Source organism: Poromitra crassiceps (genome assembly GCF_964638095.1).
Source record: "Poromitra crassiceps genome assembly, chromosome: 2".
Classification (NCBI taxonomy): Eukaryota; Metazoa; Chordata; class Actinopteri; order Beryciformes; family Melamphaidae; genus Poromitra; species Poromitra crassiceps.
This window is the reverse complement of record NC_139624.1, coordinates 25,776,212-25,799,303: the sequence shown is the minus strand read 5'-3', so window position 1 is coordinate 25,799,303 and position 23,092 is coordinate 25,776,212. Positions and strand designations below refer to the sequence as shown.

Here is a 23,092-nt window from a genome sequence, read left to right as displayed (position 1 = left end):
TGTGTGTGTGTGTGTGTGTGTGTGTGTGTGTGTGTGTGTTTGTGTGTTGCGATTAACAGGTGTGAAATGAACAGCCAGACGCCCACCTGCGTCACCGTCTGACTCCGGGCCTGGTTCTGGTTAATTTGCCATCATGGGCCAAGGAAATGGAAAAGCCAGGGGTGGAGAGTGGGGGGGAGGCTTATGCAGAGGAGGGACGGGCAGAGAATATCAAAGGGAGGAAGAGTGGCAATGGCAGATAGATAATAATAATAAAAGGTGTGAATGGAAGTCAAGCCCCAACCTCCGGTTCTGAAACAAAGTACCAAAAACTGCAGTTCCTCAAATGGTCACTTGAGGCTGGCTCCAAAAGAGAATAAATCCCCATAGACCCCCATGTTAAAAGCCCAACTTTACAGCAGAAATAAACATGTTTGCAGCCTGGTACAAAAAAACAAAAATGGTTTTGGTCTCTATAGCTAACTTTACCATTCATGAGAACTGTATGGGGGTGCATTTTTATATAATATCATACAGTCTATCTGCAAAGAGAAGTCCAATTGTATATAAGTCAATGGGGAAGTCACCTGACTTCTCATTTGATTTATTATCTTAGTAAACACTTTCCTAATTAGTTTATGGTCTCAATTGCTCGTTTAAAGTTTGACATTTGTGTTAATTGTGTCTTAATGACCAAGGAAAATGTGGGTCATGGGGCTAGACCAGTTGAGAACCATTAGTCTGGAGGTTATGGCTTCTCTTTTCTTTTCCCCAATAGTGGTCAAAAATATCTTATTCAGAATAGGTTAACAGATCAAAAGAGCTTATTCATCATGACCAGGTTATGAGCAGTGCAGTAGGCCAGGCTAATAAGACAGAATGACATTGAACCTTTATATACAAAGTTCCTCTTCTAAACAATAACTGCTATGACTGAACTTCACAAATAGCAGAATTCCCACATTTTCACATTAGGAGACATTTTTCCTCCCGAAGGATGACAGGTAGAGAGCAAGAGGGCCGGTCTGCGGCTCAGGTCAGTCTGAAGACCAGATGTCGAAATGATGTGTTTCTAAAAAAGCATCCCTGTCCTCGCCCGCCACCCGCGTAGCTCTCTCTGCACGCACGCCACTTCAATAAATATGTGGAAATCCACCAGAATCAAAGGGCCTCAGTGTTCTCTCAAAGTGAAGGAGGACACACACAGACTGTGAACTTACAGACACACACAGTGCCAAAGTGAAGGAGGACACACACAAACTGTGAACTTACAGACACACAGTGCCAAAGTGAAGGAGGACACACACAGACTGTGAACTTACAGACACACAGTGCCAAAGTGAAGGAGGACACACACAAACTGTGAACTTACAGACACACAGTGCCAAAGTGAAGGAGGACACAGACTGACTGTGAACTTACAGACGCACAGTGCCAAAGTGAAGGAGGACACACACAGACTGTGAACTTACAGACACACAGTGTCAAAGTGAAGGAGGACACACACAGACTGTGAACTTACAGACACACAGTGTCAAAGTGAAGGAGGACACACACAAACTGTGAACTTACAGACACACAGTGTCAAGTGAAGGACGACACAGACTGTGAACTTACAGACGCACAGTGCCAAAGTGAAGGAGGACACACACAGACTGTGAACTTACAGACGCACAGTGCCAAAGTGAAGGAGGACACACACAAACTGTGAACTTACAGACACACAGTGTCAAAGTGAAGGAGGACACACACAGACTGTGAACTTACAGACACACAGTGCCAAAGTGAAGGAGGACACACACAAACTGTGAACTTACAGACACACAGTGCCAAAGTGAAGGAGGACACACACAGACTGTGAACTTACAGACGCACAGTGCCAAAGTCAAGGAGGACACACACAAACTGTGAACTTACAGACACACAGTGCCAAAGTGAAGGAGGACACACACAGACTGTGGACTTACAGACGCACAGTGCCAAAGTGAAGGAGGACACACACAAACTGTGAACTTACAGACACACAGTGCCAAAGGGAAGGAGGACACACACAGACTGTGAACTTACAGACGCACAGTGCCAAAGTGAAGGAGGACACACACAAACTGTGAACTTACAGATACACAGTGCCAAAGTGAAGGAGGACACACACAGACTGTGAACTTACAGATACACAGTGCCAAAGTGAAGGAGGACACAGACTGACTGTGAACTTACAGACGCACAGTGCCAAAGTGAAGGAGGACACACACAGACTGTGAACTTACAGACACACAGTGCCAAAGTGAAGGAGGACACACACAAACTGTGAACTTACAGACACACAGTGCCAAAGTGAAGGAGGACACACACAAACTGTGAACTTACAGACACACAGTGCCAAAGTGAAGGAGGACACACACAGACTGTGAACTTAGACACACAGTGCCAAAGTGAAGGAGGACACACACAAACTGTGAACTTACAGATACACAGTGCCAAAGTGAAGGAGGACACACACAAACTGTGAACTTACAGATACACAGTGCCAAAGTCAAGGAGGACACACACAAACTGTGAACTTACAGATACACAGTGCCAAAGTCAAGGAGGACACACACAGACTGTGAACTTACAGACACACAGTGCCAAAGTGAAGGACGACACACACAGACTGTGAACTTACAGACACACAGTGCCAAAGTGAAGGACGACACACACAGACTGTGAACTTACAGACACACAGTGCCAAAGTGAAGGACGACACACACAGACTGTGAACTTACAGATACACAGTGCCAAAGTGAAGGAGGACACACACAAACTGTGAACTTACAGACACACAGTGCCAAAGTGAAAGAGGACACACACAAACTGTGAACTTACAGATACACAGTGCCAAAGTGAAGGAGGACACACACAGACTGTGAACTTACAGATGCACAGTGCCAAAGTGAAGGAGGACACACACAGACTGTGAACTTACAGACACACAGTGCCAAAGTGAAGGAGGACACACACAGACTGTGAACTTACAGACACACAGTGCCAAAGTGAAGGACGACACACACAGACTGTGAACTTACAGACACACAGTGCCAAAGTGAAGGAGGACACACACAGACTGTGAACTTACAGACACACAGTGCCAAAGTGAAGGAGGACACACACAAACTGTGAACTTACAGATACACAGTGCCAAAGTCAAGGAGGACACACACAAACTGTGAACTTACAGATACACAGTGCCAAAGTGAAGGAGGACACACACAAACTGTGAACTTACAGATACACAGTGCCAAAGTCAAGGAGGACACACACAAACTGTGAACTTACAGACACACAGTGCCAAAGTGAAGGAGGACACACACAAACTGTGAACTTACAGATACACAGTGCCAAAGTCAAGGAGGACACACACAAACTGTGAAATTACAGATACACAGTGTCAAAGTGAAGGAGGACACACACAGACTGTGAACTTAGACGCACAGTGCCAAAGTGAAGGAGGACACACACAAACTGTGAACTTACAGACGCACAGTGCCAAAGTGAAGGAGATCACTTTACCTCCTGCGATCGAGGTCATACGATGTAACACAATTACACTCAAGTCTCTCCTCTCCTCCTCCTGCGATCGAGGTCACATGATGTAACACAATTACACTCAAGTAACTCCTCTCCTCCTCCTGCGATCGAGGTCACATGATGTAACACAATTACACTCAAGTCTCTCCTCTCCTCCTCCTGCGATCGAGGTCACATGATGTAACACAATTACACTGAAGTAACTCCTCTCCTCCTCCTGCGATCGAGGTCACATGATGTAACACAATTACACTCAAGTAACTCCTCTCCTCCTCCTGCGATCGAGGTCACATGATGTAACACAATTACACTCAAGTCTCTCCTCTCCTCCTCCTGCGATCGAGGTCACATGATGTAACACAATTACACTCAAGTCTCTCCTCTCCTCCTCCTGCGATCGAGGTCACATGATGTAACACAATTAAACTCAAGTAACTCCTCTCCTCCTCCTGCGATCGAGGTCACATGATGTAACACAATTAAACTCAAGTAACTCCTCTCCTCCTCCTGCGATCGAGGTCAAATGATGTAACACAATTAAACTCAAGTAACTCCTCTCCTCCTCCTGCGATCGAGGTCACATGATGTAACACAATTACACTCAAGTCTCTCCTCTCCTCCTCCTGCGATCGAGGTCACATGATGTAACACAATTACACTCAAGTCTCTCCTCTCCTCCTCCTGCGATCGAGGTCACATGATGTAACACAATTACACTCAAGTAACTCCTCTCCTCCTCCTGCGATCGAGGTCACATGATGTAACACAATTACACTCAAGTAACTCCTCTCCTCCTCCTGCGATCGAGGTCACATGATGTAACACAATTACACTCAAGTAACTCCTCTCCTCCTCCTGCGATCGAGGTCACATGATGTAACACAATTACACTCAAGTCTCTCCTCTCCTCCTCCTGCGATCGAGGTCACATGATGTAACACAATTACACTCAAGTCTCTCCTCTCCTCCTCCGTCGTCCCTGCGTGGTCTCTTCACTCTTAATGAGGCAGCTTGATTATACGGCTAATTTACAAAGCGAACATGCAGTCAGGAAACACATGAGCCATCCATACAGTAGCACTCATCACACTCACAGCATACTAGACCACTAACCCCTCTATGGAGAATACAGTAGAGGCACTGCTTACAGTAGACAACAATATAGCTTGTTGTAAAATGTACAGTACCATGTATTTATCACTGTATGGGAGGTGTCTATGTAAATAGAGTAGTCACCAATGTGTCATTTAAATTAATTTGTATAAGAGAAGAGGATTATGGGAGTTGTATGAAAATCAGTTCATGCTTACTTCATTTTATTTATTCGAAACTGTTGAATAAAGAATAGACATTAGGGCGTTATTCATAAAACTAACATGACGTTATCAAATTAAATGTATTCTTAAATACGAATTACCGGCTGCGGTTCTTGTTTTTGCAGCTCCGCCATCTCCTTTTGCTAATCTGACATGCCCAGATTGGATCTTGTGGTTTTTACTTTTACTCGAAATATAGCACACTTCTTGCATGCTTGCCCACCTGTGCTCGCCTGCTCGCAACTGTGAGCCGCGCTGTGCGCCGCGCTGTGCGCCGCGTGAGGAACGCTGTGAGCCGCGCTGTGAGCCGCGCTGTGAGCCGCGCTGTGAGCCGCGCTGTGAGCCGCGCTGTGCGCCGCGTGAGGAACGTCTCGCCCTTTTTTTATAGTGTTGAGATCATGCAGAGCAGAGATCAAGTCATATTTGGCAGAAATCAATTTGGAAGCAAAACAAACAACGGGAGCATTCAGGACCAAAGTTCCCTGTGTGTGTTTAATCATGTATTGCTTTGATCAAATAATACCATCTTCTTCCCGATATCATCAGTCATTGCTCCACAGAGAGCAGAGACTGCAAAATGATATTAGGTGAAGGGACTTTTCCATAGCTTAGAGTTTAGTCAAATGTCACCCTTGAGTCTCAGCCAACATCATTACCCCCAGGTGTCAACATTCCAAACCATTTCGCCTCATGTGCTCAGTGCCCACTACCTCTTCGCTTAAACCCAAAGATCTGCTGGCACTCAAATAGGCGCTTATTTAACGCTTAATTAACCTGTTGATTCTCATTGGCTGTCAGCTGAGCGAATAAGGTGGCGGTATTGTGGCTCTCACACACGCTATAATCTCAGCCTCAGTTCATTTAGGCATCAATTCTAATTCAAACTGATTTTGGGGCAATGATGATGAGGAGTGACTTTTACCGTGCTGTAATGGAGATTGACTGAGGAGTGAAGTGTGTCACTATAGAGACACTGCAAAACGCGTCATCATTCAGAAGCCACGCCCAAGACGGGGGAAAATACAAGGAAGCACTGCCTGACGACTGCAGCTAGCAAAACAAACCGCGGCTAACCGGGGCGAACGGAGGAACTCTCATCAGATAGAAATAGTTTTGCGGGGTTTTACAGGGATTTGGACAGTTTTCTTTTTAGATAATGTCAAAAGATTATTTCAGTACACTTCCTCCAACGGAGAGGGAAAGGTACATCGAGAAAATGAACTCATTTGGCCTGGAGCAGTGTCCCTTTTCATTGCCCAAACAACGCTGGATAAACGATCCCACACAGTGGCCTGAAGTGAAATACTATGATATGAGCTTTTAGGCATGTTTAAATGAATGAAAATAACGCTGGACAGACAGACAGACAGATGGCATCAGACGCGCTGGCGTTCTCCTATGTCACGTAGTTGCACACAAAGATCGTATATATGGAAGATGAACACTCCAACTTACTTCCTTGACAGCTAAATCCACATTTTCTTCTCGCGAATGCTCAATGGCTTCCTTGTTTTGCTCGGGAGTACAAAAGAAATTGAATTGGCGATTTTTTACATTTGTTGTCTGCGCAGCCCACCACACAGCAGCTTTTAGCCATGTTTAATTCAAGGAAAATGACGCTGGTGAATGGGAGTGAACGGAGCGATTTCCCCCGTGATGGGCGTGGCCTATTTCATGCAGTGTCTCTATGACGGAGTGATGGAGAGGATTTAGATCTTGATGACAACAGAACAAAAACAGCAATTGTAAATTACCACCAATTATCACAGGGTCACATGGTCATGCTTTACGCTGAGGTGGAGGGAGCTCTCTCCGTACGTACCTCGTCATATTTGGCGACGATCTCGGCCCGCTCCTGTTCCAGTTTCAACGCTGCATCCTGGTCAGTAACAGACGCTGCAGAGCCGAGAGAGGAGGGGGAGAAGGGATAGACAAATTAATCTCGACAGGTCACAATTCAAACTTTAAATGGTCGCGTCGCTACGCTCAATGAGCCGCGGGCAACTGGCAATCAAAGCCTCTGTGCTGGTAGTGATGTTTCTGGACTTTTACACAAGGCGAGTCAAGGCATGGTAAGTCAAGTCCATAAAGTTCCAGGGAAAAACACATAAAATACTAAAAAGCAGCCCCCTTTTCCCTCCATCGTGCAGCTTGCCCATCACGGAGCCGGCACTACGGCTCTGTGGGAAACACCTGCTCTCACACTCGTACAAGAACCAAGATGGCAGCGGCCAAAATGTCAAACTAGAGGCTTCAAATGAATGGGTGACATCACACTCTCTCCATCCATCCCTCTGGCATGGTCCAGAGCTGACGTGGAGAGCACACACTTCTCAACACACACTCCGCAGACCAACCAGCGAGCCAGGAGGAACACATCACCTCACCGTGGCCAGTGTGACCTCAGCCTGGGAGAATAATGTGTGTGTGTGTGTGTGTGTGTGTGTGTGTGTGTGTGTGTGTGTGTATGTGTGTGTGTGTGTGTGTGTGTGTGCGTGCGTGCGTGCGTGCGTGCGTGTGTGTGTGTGTGTGTGTGCGCGTGTCTGTGTGTGGGTGCAGGCTGACCAGAGGAGCCACTTCAGAATGAAGGCCATTGTGACAGAGAGACATGGCTGTGGGAGAGAAAGGCTTTGTGTTTGCTGGGCCACACACACACTGCATTGTGTGAGTGTAGACTGCTGTTCCACAATCAAAGAGGTACGTTTTGGTCCAGACTTAAGTGCAAATTCAAGTACCAGCCCTTAGTTGCACTTCTCCAGCTCAGGACCCAATATGGTGTCACCCATATCCTTTATTGGACACTTGCTTATCTGCCAATCTGATTGGCCTGAAGCCACAAGACCATACCCACCCCATCTAGGTGCCCCATTGGCTGATACTATGTGTGTGGATGTATATGATTGGTTGTCTTTTTTTTTTTTTTACCTGTTTGCATTTTTGAACACACACACACACACACACACACACACACACACACACACACACACACCCAGTGTCCTCTCAGCTCTCACTTCACCAATCACGACTGTAGATCTGAGCTTCCCACTTTAGGTTCCACTTTTTCATGTTTGCTGTTGCACGGACGGGATCGGTCCCTCCGCGCACACACACACACACACACTTCCTGATTCAACCACCCATGGGCGGCTCCTAACATGGGAAGCGTGTTAACAAAAGCTGGCTCACACAGTGCAGCAAGGCAGGTAAGTAATGGAGGCGTATATATAGTATAATGATTTAGACCAAGACCCACTAAAAGCACTAAAGCAGGCAGGAAGCTCTTTCCTGGGAAGAGTGATAATAAATAGCCGCATAGGATAAAATGTCCCCATGGCCAAATTCTGAGCAGCCAGGTTGCCCAGGTACTGACTGAAGTGGTGTGTGTGTGTGTGTGTGTGTGTGTGTGTGTGTGTGTGTGTGTGTGTTGGGTGGGTGGGTGGTTGGGAGATGATGCATACTTCCAGGCGAATGGCCAAAGCCTGGCACTCCATCTGTTTTCATATTCCCGTGCTGACTGAGCCACTAGCCTTTAACACACATCAGGCAACGTCGTTACATCTTTGGCGTCTTCGTTGGAGTTCATTAAAGTGATAGTTTTCAAAAACCGCATACATCACTAGCACACATTTAGGCATACTTAGGCGATAACCATGTCACTGGTGAAGAAGTACGCATGGATCATGAGAGTAGTTAAGTCTCAGATTTAGTCTTCCTTTATAACAAATTAAATATGGACCATCAGTAAAGCGAGAAACATGTTTCAACATCAGCCTGGACTTGGGACGTTGCCGGGGGCATCGAGACATATCCGCTCCAATGTCAGCTTGATGAGGGGGTCCCAGGCGAGTCCCCAGCAAAAATGACTACCGTAAATTCCGGACTATAAGCCGCGGCTTTTTCCCCGTTTTTTGGCCTTTTTTGCCCCCTGCGGCTTAAATAACGGTGCGTCTTATCTATGGATTTTTCCAGCAAACGGCCACTCGGGAACCTCCAAAATCTATGGATGTTGGTATGAGGCAGAACGAGAGCAAGACAGACATTATGAGAGCGAGACCCTGATTGGATGATGTTGCAAAAAATGTGCCTCGCGACCTGATTGGAGCACTGTGCCACTACTCTCTCTCAGCCACTACGGTAAAACACCCTCCCTCCTCCCTCGCTCCGGGGGGAAAAAGGCAGCGATTGAGCTTGAAAGACAGTCTGAATGAAATTGAATGTAACATTCCCAATTCTATGTATTACATTCTAAAAAACTAACAGCAACATTTTGGAAGGCTAAGCCACACAACTAGCTCGTTGTAATCTAACATCATGCTTCAAAAGATGGAGAACTGGCTGTGTTACGACGATGGCGGCGATTGAGCCTGAAAGCCATGTCTGAGACAGTAGCGAGACAGGAACAACAACAGCAGCAGCAGCAAAGGATCATGCACAAACCCGAGACGAAAGGGACTGTCCGTCAGGGCGCGGACGACTGTGTGTCAGCAACTCCCTCCCGACTACCAGGAGAAAATTACAAACTTCGGCGAATTCACACAAAGAAAGATCAAGGAATATTCCATCGGACCGGAGCAGATCATAAATATGGATGAAGTGCCTTTGACGTTCGACCTGCCTCTCACTAGGACTGTTAACAAGAAAGGTGAATCGTCCATCACGTTGAGAACCACAGGTCACGAGAGAACGAATTTCACTTGTGTTCTTGGCTGCACAGCAGCTCCCGCCGATGGTGATTTTTAAGCATCTCACAATGTGTGATTTTGTCTGGGGATTAGTGACCTGACTTTTGTTTTGTTGAAATGTTAATAAATGGGAGCTTCCCCAAACAGCCATCTCTTTCCCGACAATCCCCTCTGTGCACGAAGCCTTACATATGGTAATTAAACATCAAAACACCCGCGGCTTATAGACCGGTGCGGCTTATAGAAGAAAAAAATAGTCACCTTTGAAGGTGCGTCTTATAGACCGGTGCGTCTTATAGTCCGGAATTTACGGTAATTGTGTGATTTCACTATGATTTCAATGACTGAAGATAGCCCAAGGAGAGAATGTAGTGGAGATACTTGGTCATAGCTGGCCTGTTCTCTCAAACAGCATTTAGACCATGGGCTACTAAAACAATCCACTGAAACCCTGGATAAAAATAACAATAAAACATATTCATGCATACTAGTCTGGAATCTGATCAAAATGTCACAATCCGATGCTGGGTGCTGCCCGCCCGCCTGGAATCTCCGAGGGGCGACCCCTGACAACCAGGCTTTCAGGCGCGCGCCATTATCGCTATTGCGGTAAATACAATATTCCTGGAATGCCAGTTTGAACAAGCCAGTTAAATTTCTTTGCATTCTTAGACATTACCGTTTTTGTTTTTTGTTCATGTTTCATACAGTTGGCCAAGTCAGTAGTTAGTTTATGGGATAGGAATTCTGCCAGATGACAGGCACTAGGCGGCATTTTTTTTGATTATTTTTGGGCATTTCACCTTTTTATTTGATTTGAGATAGGACAGGCAGACAGGAAAGGTGGGGAGAGAGAGAGGGTGTGACATGCGGCAAAGGACCGCAGGTCGGCACTTAACGACGTATTATTAGACCGTCTTTAAGTATGTATATCCTGCAATTAGGCCTCTTTAAAGACGAGCTGAACCCAACGGAACCAGAGTGGCGCGAGGGTCGGAGACGTTTCAGACTGAAAACAAATCTGGTCTGAGAGATGACAGAGAGTTGAGAGGCGGGGCCATAGCGTGTCGTGGAGACTGGATTTGGAGAGAAGGAGGGCGGTCTGGGAAGACTCACCGGAATTCCAATACATCCCGAACAAACGTGGCCCTTATTGAGCCGGCTGGCAGTTTTATGACAGGATGGTGGGACAGTATGTGTGTGTGTGTGTGTGACGGTGGAAGGCATGTCGCTACGGGCTGCCAAGAGCACACACAGCGGGGGAGGAGGGAGAGGGGGTCCGTACCCAGCGCTGCACACTGGGGCAAATAAACAAATACACTAAGACATTTTTCTGCCCCCTGGGGGGGCCCTGCGGTTCCCATAGTGAGACGGAGGGAAATGTTCCCTGTTCTGAGGCTTAGCCCTCATTTTGCTGCCCCCCCCCCCCCCCCCCCCCCACCACGACCATTTTAGTATTCCACAGTGGCCCGGCTTAAGCTAAATGCAATTAGACCTCTTTCATGCCTCGGGAATCACATTGGCATCCGTGACTGAGTCTGGGTGTTTGTGTTTCGCGTGGGGTCCTTTTGGACTTGCTGGGGGTCTGTTCAACCAACTGTGCTTATCTCTATTTTTTTTTTTTTTTTTTTTTACTTTTGCAAAGCAAACAAAAACAACACGACACAGACAAAAATACCAATCTTGAGAGTCGGACAGAAATGAGAAAGAAAAACCAAGCAAAAAGGCCAAGCATCTAAGATGACCTGCAGAAGTCCATGCGGCCGGTCTTGTGCATGGAACAAGATGGTAAGAAGGCATGGGGCCAAGCATCGAAGATACACTTTTAGTTGTCCATCTTCGGAACGCTGTAGTTTCACCACGGCAGACCCACGTCAATAACATCCGCCGTCGCATAATTATGTAGCCTAGTGTAAGTGCAGTCAGATTCCCTTAGTACCGCGGTTGTCTTTTCTTAAGTCCTTATGAATTCTTCACATCTTTCCTTGAGCTCATGATGTTTTCCATTGAGGTCAAGGAAAAGTGGTTAGGAATTGTTGTTACGATTTTTCTTTTTTTTTACAATTCGAACACAGCCCAGAAGTTTCCAGACAAGACATTTCACAACAAACTCTAGTTCAGCTGGCTACCATAAAGCTTGCTTTATACTCGCTGTGCCGCAGGGGAGGAGCGAGGGCCGCAAGCGTCAAATGACGTCAATGTGTTGGGCGCGACCTCCGTAGGCCGCCCACACCGCGTACCTGAAGATTTTTCTCACAATGCGACCTCCGCACGGCTTCTCTCCAAACATGGCCGCTTTCGAGCCACTGAGCCCTGAACACTGAGCTGTGTTTTCACCACATTTCTTGACCTATGTGGTAGGCTAAACTTTGATTTGCAACTGTTCGTTTTTAGTCATTTCACCAAGTAAATGTGTTGTGTTGAGAGCATGATTGAGAGAGATTAAAAGCAGCACAGAGTAGGCTATCAGGGCTGAGAACTGAAACGGCTATTCAGTAAAAACAAGTTTGGTGATTCATTCATGTGCTGATGTATGGTCGTTTGAGAGTGAAAGCGCACTCAGTACTGCACATAATAGCGTTTCATTGCGACTTTTCACGGGCTGTTCTCACTATTACCATTGTACAATAACATGCTGATCACTTCTGAGTATAAAAGCATTTGCCCCAGCGCGAGGTCCGCACGTGACTCGCGGAGCTCCACCTCGCGGAGCCTTGCTCGAGTATAATGAGCGCTTTAGGGTCTGTGACGCCACGTGACAAGAAGTATCCTGGGGTGTACTTGTCTTTGTTGCTCATTCTTATTGGTGTTAAAGAGCAGGACTGACACTGAACAACACGACAGGAAGACATAATCACAGCCTTCTCCTGTCCTCTCCCCTCGCCAGCTTCCTTTTGGCGCTGTAATGAGCCCTCTTTGTTCTTCATGATAAGGAGTCTTTGCGTGTCACAGTTGTTTTTCCTTCAACCTTTTTTAGGCATCTATCGCAGTTGCTATCTGCAGAGAAATAATAATAATAATAATAATAATAATAATAATAGTAATAATATAATAATCATAATAATCATAATCATAATCATAATAATAGTAATAATTAAATAATAATAATAATAATAATAATAATAATAATAATAATAGTAATAATATAATAATCATAATAATCATAATAATCATAATCATAATAATAGTAATAATTAAATAATAATAATAATAATAATAATAATAATAATAATAGTAATAATATAATAATCATAATAATCATAATCATAATAATAATAATAATAGTAATAATTAAATAATAATAATAATAATAATAATAATAATAATAATAGTAATAATATAATAATCATAATAATCATAATCATAATCATAATCATAATAATAGTAATAATAATAATAATAATAATAATAATAGTAATAATATAATAATAATAATAATCATAATCATAATCATAATAATAGTAATAATTAAATAATAATAATAATAATAATAATAATAATAATAATAATAGTAATAATATAATAATCATAATAATCATAATCATAATCATAATAATAGTAATAATTAAATAATAATAATAATAATAATAATAATAATAATAGTAATAATATAATAATCATAATAATCATAATCATAATCATAATAATAGTAATAATTAAATAATAATAATAATAATAATAATAATAATAATAATAGTAATAATATAATAATCATAATAATCATAATAATCATAATCATAATCATAATAATAGTAATAATTAAATAATAATAATAATAATGATAATCAAAATAATAATAGTACCGGTAATAGTAATAATAATAGTGCAGAGGTTGATTGCAGAGGAACTCATTTCATGCCCTTTGTTCTTACTTCTTACACTCATGCTTCACTTGGATCTCCTCAGCTGCAGCATGTGTTCAGGCGCCCCCGAGGCCTGTTGTCAGGCCGAGGCCTGTGTTCAAGCCCTGAGGCCTGTGTTCAGGCCCCGAGGCCTGGCCTGTGTTCAAGCCCTGAGGCCTGTGTTCAGGCCTCGGGGCCTGTGTTCAGGCCCCGAGGCCTGTGTTCAAGCCCCGAGGCTTGTGTTCAAGCCTCGGGGCTTGTGTTCAAGCCTCGAGGCCTGTGTTCAAGCCCCGAGGCTTGTGTTCAAGCCTCGAGGCCTGTGTTCAAGCCCCGAGGCCTGTGTTCAAGCCCCGAGGCTTGTGTTCAAGCCCCGAGGCCTGTGTTCAAGCCCCGAGGCCTGTGTTCAAGCCTGTGTTCAAGCCCCGAGGCCTGTGTTCAAGCCTGTGTTCAAGCCCCGAGGCCTGGCCTGTGTTCAAGCCCCGAGGCCTGGCCTGTGTTCAAGCAAGGCCCCTAACCCCAACCACTCCAGTTGATCTGCTCAGTGGCCAGCAGATCAGATTGTGGTTGTATACTGGGCTTGAATGTGTGTGTGAATGTGAACAGGGCACTCCTGAAAAAGAGAGCATTGCTCTCAGTGAGACTCCCCTCAATAAATAAATGTAAAAAAAAAAGAAGTCCCATCTTGTGTAAAACAAGATTTCCTTGCTTCTTATCTTGTGTAAAACAAGATTTCCTTGCTTCTTTGCTTATAAAGGATGTGGCCGTGCCGTGCTATATAAACATCATGGAAGTGTCAAAACACATGGTCCCCAGATAAAACACATGGTCCCCAGATAAAGCCACACCACCGTTTTGACTTCCATGATGTTGTGACATCACAAAGTAACCGCCAACTGAATGTGTAAGACCAAACCGTGTTGTAGGGCCATATGATTTCCGCAAAACTGAAAAAACGGACGGAATCATGGAATCTGGTAATAAAAATGCAATCAAATGTAAAACATGGAATATTGCAGAATTTTCCATAATTTGGCTGAAATTGATAAAAAAGTAGGCCTAATTACCAAAATCAAAAGTAGACCTAATTATTGTAGTAACCTAAAAGCTTTCATAATTATATTGGCCTATAGAGAAATCATTCCGTTTTGGATTGGGGTGTTTTGAGAAGGGGGCCGGTCTTGCGTGGGACTCTTACATCAGTCACGTCACCACCTCACAACTAGGTTTTCAGTTTGTTACATCCTGCAGCATAAATTGGGAATGTCTGTAAAGGGGAGACTCATGGGTACCTGACCCATAGAACCCATTCTTTTTCATATAACTTGAGGTGTCAGGTCAAGGCACTCATTTGAATATGGCGATGCAGTTTTTCCCTTGTCAAAATTTAGCCTAACGTTGGAGAGTTATTTAGCCTCCTTCCTGACAAGCTAACATGATATGGCTGGTACAGTACCAATGCCTTAGCTCATCTAGTTTCATAGGATATAAGTATCTCCACTCTGGCTTTAAAAATGAGCCCACTACAACCTCTGAAAGACAGTAAGTCAGCCGAAGACACCGGCGTCCCCAAAGGAGTAGAAGAGATTTGTAGCATTCTACTCCAACTCCAACTCCACACACACACACACACACACACACACACACACACACACACACACACACACACACACACACACACACACACACACGCACACACGCACACACAATGATGTCACCAACAACAAGTCTTCAGTATACTATTATGTGCTATTACTATGCTTCCAAAACAATCATCCGTCTCCCTCCCTACACTTAAAAGGTCTAACCTGAACCTGACCATGAGCCCAGAATGACTCGTACTGACAACCAGAAGATGACAAAAAGACTGAGCCATCCTGATCCAGACTGATGATAAGCTGCACTCCGCCAACGTTCCACCATGAGCACATGTCTCTCGTCGAGCTTCTAACCTGCATGAAGAATGCAGCTTCATCTGCGGATGATCCTTTTCTGAACGTTGCAGTAGAACAAAATGATAAAAACAAAACTCAGTGTCAGTCTACACTAAATGCCAGTAAACTCAGTGTCAGTCTACACTAAATGCCAGTAACAGACCACTGCTAGCACTTCCTGATGGTTGTAACAACAACTATATAAAAACATTAACATACCAATTCCTCTCTGTAGCAGTAGTCCAGGAAGCTTGCAGTAAGTAACAAGCAGAACTTGAACAACAGCTATATCCCTTTTCCCTTAGATATACATTAGGAAACTAGATATATGTCATATACACAGAACAAGGTTTTGAACCAAATGGGTTTTTGAAGGCTGATCCAGTGAAAAATTACATGAAGGGTATTATGTTTTTCACCAGTGTTCTTGTCAGGGTGGACACTGGACCCATCATCGGACACTAAAACTCTCCATTGAAAGTCAGAATATGCATACTTGGAATGTGATCCAAATGTTGCAGGTATTTCCGTAGACCAGTTTATTTTATCAATCCACAATCAATCAATCAATCAATCAATCAATAAACAAACAAACAAACAAACAAACACAAACAATCAATATACCAATATTGGCCCAATATATTTGCAACAGAAAACACCCCTTACATTTCTGAACTAGAGACAATAGGCGGCCTTGTTGGCTACATCATCTGTTCATCTTTTACCTCTCTTGAAGCCGTCAAGTGGATCCTCCAAGTGACTGAGAGCCTTAGTCCGCATTGGTGACGACGAGCCAGTCTAACACACAAAGACACAACCTGAACTACCCCATCAGTCTAACACACAAAGACACAACCTGAACTACCCCATCCCATTACTGGACATGGCCCACTGCTACATACTGAGGAGGGAAGAAAAAACACACCAGAGAGGAACCACAAGCGAGGGACGCAAAGAGAAATGAGATCAGAGACATTGAGTCACTGAGGTCACAACAATGCTACTGTTTGTCAGTACGTAGGTACGAGAGGGAGAGAGAGAGGGGCGGAGAGAGAGTAAGTCTGTCCCACTCACAACATTCCCCACCCAAACACAACACAACAACAGGCCCTATTCAACACATCGGAGCAGAGAGGACAGAGGGCAGAGCTGTTTCTATCCTGCTATGTTTCCATCCAACTGTCTGGTGAATTTCAAGCAAACTTTGTAAATGCAGCAACAAATAAAATGCAAAGTAGTTGTGTTTATGTCCGCTGGGTTGAAGCGAATGAACAGGCTGAACTAGGAATCTTGCACTCGATTCCTAGGGTGGAGACTCTGGAGATGATGCGCCACTTGTCCTCTTCTCCCTACTTATACTCCCACCACTTATATAGCCTGAGCCAGGAAGGATTTATTACATGGATCGGGTTTTACAGAATGTAGGGAAAGAGTGTATGGATAAATCCAGAAGGAGGTGGTAATGCAACATAAAGGATGCCAACTGCCATAAAACACCACAGAAGAAGAAGGATTCAGTACATCACTGATGATGATGACATCACAATTGTTCAAGTGATATGACTGATGATATCACTGATGACATCACAATTGCTCAAGTGACATCACTGATGATATCACTGATGACATCACAATTACTCAAGCGACATCACTGATGACATCACTGTTTTTTACACCCTGGACAATATTTCCAGCTTTATGATTTTTGACAAGTTCGGTTTGATATTATTTATTTGTTGAAATGATCATTTGTTTTGAACTGCGACCTGAAAATGGGCCATGTGAAATGCTTGTATTTATGTCTTATAAATAGCTTATTTTCCGACACACCGCGGCTCATATGCTTATTATATCAAAGAGACAACGAGAATATGAGCGATCTATTCACCTCCCTGCCACTGGCAGCCTGCTCTGTTTGCTGGCCTTCACATAGATAGCAGATCCCAGCGTTATTCCATACGCGCGTGGCCATCGAATTCAAAGGAATCATCTATATTCTCAAAAACAGATAAATATCAGCAGTGTTTACCATGCTAAGCTAACTACATCAACCCTGCAAGTCACCCGGATGTGCTCCTTAAATACGCCCACAATGGGCAAATATACAAGGGTGGCACAGTGGGTGTGACATTTCTAGGTCGTGGTGGACAAACATTTCAAGCCAGTCATTATTTAGTTCCACAACAGCATTTCCATTGCCAGTTATTGAAGAATTATTTTAGCGATGAAAAAAAATCCCACTAAACCAACATACAAACATTCTCGTGATGTTGAGGAAACCGTATCGAATTTTGCCTTTTTCCATTCAGCCTTGCTAATTCAACACATTGTACAGTAATTCACATCAAAGCGCTCAGATGGAACGGGGGTAAGAATGGATGTGTGTGTGTGTGTGTGTGTGTGGGGGGGGGGGGGGGGGGGGGGGGGGGGTGAGGGAATGAATGCAAAGGGAGGGGAGGGGGGGCAGACGATGACAGCTTCATGATGAACAGTTTTTCTATTAAAACTTCATTATAAAAAATGGACGTGGTGTAGCATGACGTCTCCTATAGATGTGGCATATCTGAAGACATGGACGAGGGGGATGAGCAACAGGGAAGGGAAAAATAAAGGAAAATAAATTATCTCTCTCTTCTCGTCATCTCTGCTTTATCTGCTCCCTCCATCGGTACAGGAAATATCTCTGTTTGTGTGTGTCTGTGTGAGTGAGTGAGTGAGTGTCGTGTGTGTGTGTGTGTGTGTGTGTGTGTGTGTGTGTGTGTGTGTGTGTGTGTGTGTGTGTGAGAGAGAGAGAGAGAGAGAAAGAGAGAGAGAGTGAGTGTTGGTGGATGGGACTTGAAGTGCCATTATCACTTCTCAAGCCCTGAGACACGGGGACCAGAGCAGAGGTGAAGCCAGAGTACCACAGCAGTAGGAATGAGTCCAGAAGTAGCACTTGGGTTCGTAAGGGGAAAAGTGAATGGGCTTTTAGTTATAGTGTTAATCTTGTCGGCTATTTTTTTATTTAGTCTTAGTCTTAGTCCTGTGTCAAATGTCCCTGTTAGTTTGTATCATATTTAGTCAACCTCATCCTGTTTTTATTTAGTCTAGTTTTAGTCAAGTAAAACTGTTCGCATTTTAGTCTAGTTTTAGTCAATGAAAACAGTTGAATCTGCTGATGCGCTTGCACTAGTAATGGTCGTTTGATGAATTTGGTGATAGAACATGTTCAGATACGTGCTGCGCTGTGTTGTGGAGGCATGTTCACTTCATGGATCTATTGTATTGTATGTACTCTTCTTTTATTAAAAAGTCATAAAAAGTGGTCCTCATTTGTGAAGATTATCCTGCTGAACACACATTTCCACTCCCATAAGCTTGTGTTAAACACAGACCATATTTTGACCGAAATCCCCATTCTAAAATCCCATATCCTTTTCCCCCTAAGAACCAACATGGCGGCGATTTCTGGTTAAGCCTACAAAAATATGCCATCCCTGTGGACGTCACTTCCCGCTTCAACATGCGCACCAGAGACCTTTCATCCGCCATTTATTTTCCCACATTTCGTAAAATGCTGATAAAAATAGTGTTACTTGGTCAAACCAAACGATTCAGCTATATTCAGAAAGAGGAGACACAAATGTGCCTGTCTGAACAGAAAAACAGTTTTTTGACCACTGTATTTCTAAAACCCTGCGTTAATCGAGACTGCTGTGTGCTGTAGAGCTGATATGATACATTTTTATAACTCATTTTCTTCTGGGAAAGGATGGCCCGCCCAAAGTTGTACTGGATCGTCCAAAATAGGATTTGTGCCTACGCCACTGACGCTATGACGCTACGCTAACACTATGAAGGGAACTTTGTCACTTGTAATGTTGTTGCAAAGCACTTCAGTTATTCTGGCAATGCAGTTCTCAAAATGTCTTTCACTGTCTCTCCCTGAGTCTCCCTCTCACTTTCTTTGTAGCTGTTGTGTAACTAATCTCTAATTGTACTGTAGCCTACTTGTATGAATACATGAATGAAATTATTTAAATTAAATATAGCATAAGTCATACATAAAACACAAATCCAAGTGCTGAACATAAAAAACAAACAAACAAGAATAAAAGTTAAAAGAAAATTAGGGATGCACCGATTGCCATTTTCTTGGCCGATTCCGATTTCCGATTTTTGAATAGTCTGACTTGCCGATACCGATTTTTGCCGATTCCGATTTTTTTTTCTAAAAACAACAATTGACAGCTTACACAAACGTTTTTGTAACTTTGTTTAAAAATTAAGATTCATAGAACAATTCTTACATCTAATGGGGATCCAAATAAACAAATAAACAATTCTTATCATTTGCATGAAGTAGGACCTTCTCACTCAAACACTCAAAATAAAAGTGTTCCAGGTTAGGCTACTGGACAGAGCTTTTTTGTGCAAATACAATGAATACAAAAATTAAATTAAATCCAATAGCCTATATCCCACAGCTATCATGCATTTACTTTTCCAAAAGAAAACAGGTGCAACAGAACATCAAAATGATCCATGGACAAGGAGTTTATAGACTGGCTCCAGACCAGTCCTCTTGAGTAGAGGGGAAATGAGTTTATGAGTTACAGTAACGATCTTCAGTCTGAATATCAGGCGGAGTTTACACACAGTCCGAAGTTTGGTATGCGTATTTTTATCTGCCATCCGAAAAAATATCGTCACGCACAGAAAACGTTGCACACTTGTGAGTCCGATGCATTTTTATTATTATGTCCGTCGTTCTCATGTCGTTCTATTTGCAATACGAAACAAATAGTCTCTCCTGTATCCACGTCACGTTACAACATGACTTGACAGGCTGAGGCAGCAGCGCTGATGTGGAATGGAAAAGCAGGTCGGGGAATGGTTATCATACTGGACACAATGCTCGCGTTCACCTCGCCAAGCCGGCTGTGCGCGGTGGCGGGTTGCTGGAGCACCGCTTCCCGGGGAGAGAGAGCAGAGAGAGAGGGGCCAGTGAGGTGAAGCGAGCCGCTCTGACTGGACTCCAGCCGAGCGGGACTCGGCCGCATCTCTGTCTCCACGGCTTATTTTCGACTTGCATGTGTGACAAACTGCGAGCTTTGTCTACTTCACTGACGGTGAAAAAAATCCACAACGAGGAAGGTATGCTGGCGTGTGTGGTGTGGTGGCTGGGTGCCTGTCTCGGTGCTTTGGGGTGCGCGCACGTCATGTGAAAATCGGCTCACAGAATCGGCTATTTAGAGTGACCGGAACAGATCACCGATCGAGGCCGATCACGTGAAAATCGGCCATTTCCGGTCACGTGCCGATCGATCGGTGCATCCCTAAAGAAAATAACACTCAAATTGAGAAGTGATAAAAATGAATAAATACATGATGGTCACTACACAAGCAGCTGAATTGTACTACTGTATATCTGAGATGAAAGCAGGTGGTTTGGAAAGTGTGTGGGCATCTTGGCACCGACAGACCGGATAAACACGACCACACAGACTAGCAAAAAACACCTCCGCGCTCAGCGTTGGTGTGAATAAAATAAGCGACTAACTGTTAAATCTGCAGTGCACTCTACCCCTGTCAGTGTGTTAAATCTGCAGTGCACTCTACCCCTGTCAGTGTGTTAAATCTGCAGTGCACTCTACCCCTGTCAGTGTGTTAAATCTGCAGTGCACTCTACCCCTGTCAGTGTGTTAAATCTGCAGTGCACTCTACCCCTGTCAGTGTGTTAAATCTGCAGTGCACTCTGTCAGTGTGTTAAATCTGTCAGTGTGTTAAATCTGTCAGTGTGTTAAATCTGTCAGTGTGTTAAATCTGCAGTGCACTCTACCCCTGTCAGTGTGTTAAATCTGCAGTGCACTCTGTCAGTGTGTTAAATCTGCAGTGCACTCTACCCCTGTCAGTGTGTTAAATCTGTCAGTGTGTTAAATCTGTCAGTGTGTTAAATCTGTCAGTGTGTTAAATCTGCAGTGCACTCTGTCAGTGTGTTAAATCTGCAGTGCACTCTACCCCTGTCAGTGTGTTAAATCTGCAGTGCACTCTGTCAGTGTGTTAAATCTGCGGTGCACTCTACCCCTGTCAGTGTGTTAAATCTGCAGTGCACTCTGTCAGTGTGTTAAATCTGCAGTGCACTCTACCCCTGTCAGTGTGTTAAATCTGCAGTGCACTCTGTCAGTGTGTTAAATCTGCAGTGCACTCTACCCCTGTCAGTGTGTTAAATCTGCAGTGCACTCTACCCCTGTCAGTGTGTTAAATCTGTCAGTGTGTTAAATCTGTCAGTGTGTTAAATCTGTCAGTGTGTTAAATCTGCAGTGCACTCTGTCAGTGTGTTAAATCTGCAGTGCACTCTACCCCTGTCAGTGTGTTAAATCTGCAGTGCACTCTGTCAGTGTGTTAAATCTGCGGTGCACTCTACCCCTGTCAGTGTGTTAAATCTGCAGTGCACTCTGTCAGTGTGTTAAATCTGCAGTGCACTCTACCCCTGTCAGTGTGTTAAATCTGCAGTGCACTCTGTCAGTGTGTTAAATCTGCGGTGCACTCTACCCCTGTCAGTGTGTTAAATCTGCAGTGCACTCTGTCAGTGTGTTAAATCTGCGGTGCACTCTACCCCTGTCAGTGTGTTAAATCTGTCAGTGTGTTAAATCTGCGGTGCACTCTACCCCTGTCAGTGTGTTAAATCTGCAGTGCACTCTGTCAGTGTGTTAAATGTGCAGTGCACTCTACCTGTCAGTGTGTTAAATCTGCAGTGCACTCTGTCAGTGTGTTAAATCTGCGGTGCACTCTGTCAGTGTGTTAAATCTGCAGTGCACTCTGTCAGTGTGTTAAATCTGCGGTGCACTCTACCCCTGTCAGTGTGTTAAATCTGCGGTGCACTCTACCCCTGTCAGTGTGTTAAATCTGCAGTGCACTCTGTCAGTGTGTTAAATCTGCAGTGCACTCTGTCAGTGTGTTAAATGTGCAGTGCACTCTACCTGTCAGTGTGTTAAATCTGCGGTGCACTCTACCCCTGTCAGTGTCAATCTGAAGCACAATTATTCTCGGAAACAAATGTGCCTGTCTGAATAGAAAGTGTGAGACTTCAAAAGTGCAAGATTTGCCGATGCTTCTTGGGTGCAATGGGTAAAAGCATTCAGTTGACCAAAGGCTTTGTGAGAAAACTGCATGAGACTAGACTAGACTAGACTAAATGGTCAAATGGTAAATGGCCTGCATTTATATAGCGCTTTTATCCAAAGCGTTTTACAATCAGTAGGTACATTCACCCACTCATACACCGATGGCGGCAGGTTACCACGCAATCATCGGGAGCAATTTGGGGTTCAGTATCTTGCCCAAGGACACTTTGACATGCAGACTGGAGGAGGCGGGGATCTAACCACCGACCTCTTTTATCCAAAGCGGTTAATGGACGACCCGCTCTACCTCCTGAGCTACAGCCGCCCACCCAGACTAGACTAGACTAGACTGTTTGATCTGTATCGTTCCACTGCAGAATGTCCGTCTGAAGTCATTACCAGCATCAGCTCGGCTGGTATTGTTTTCACCTTGTGAGTCTGTGTGTGTGTGTGTGTGTGTGTGTGTGTGTGTGTGTGTGTGTGTGTGTGTGTGTGTGTGTGTGTGTGTCATCATGGCAAAATGTCATCCTGGAGACATAGTGAGAACTACCACAGAAACCATTTTGAGTACTAGTTTAACACGATAGCGTCAACACCGTGCAAGATGCAGTCACAAAACTTTACAGGGGTGTAGTTGACATCAAAATTATGGCAGAGTTCAAAAATGGG

At 44.1% G+C, this 23,092-nt stretch overlaps 1 protein-coding gene across 1 annotated transcript in view; it reads right to left on the bottom strand.

Annotated features, from left to right (window-relative positions):
* usp6nl (USP6 N-terminal like) overlaps positions 1–23,092 on the bottom strand; it is a 151,422-nt gene that overhangs the window by 57,567 nt on the left and 70,763 nt on the right. The window contains exon 3 of the mRNA XM_083660362.1: positions 6,685–6,758. Coding sequence (XP_083516488.1) covers positions 6,685–6,758 — 74 coding nt within the window. The remainder of the gene's footprint in view (positions 1–6,684; positions 6,759–23,092) is intronic.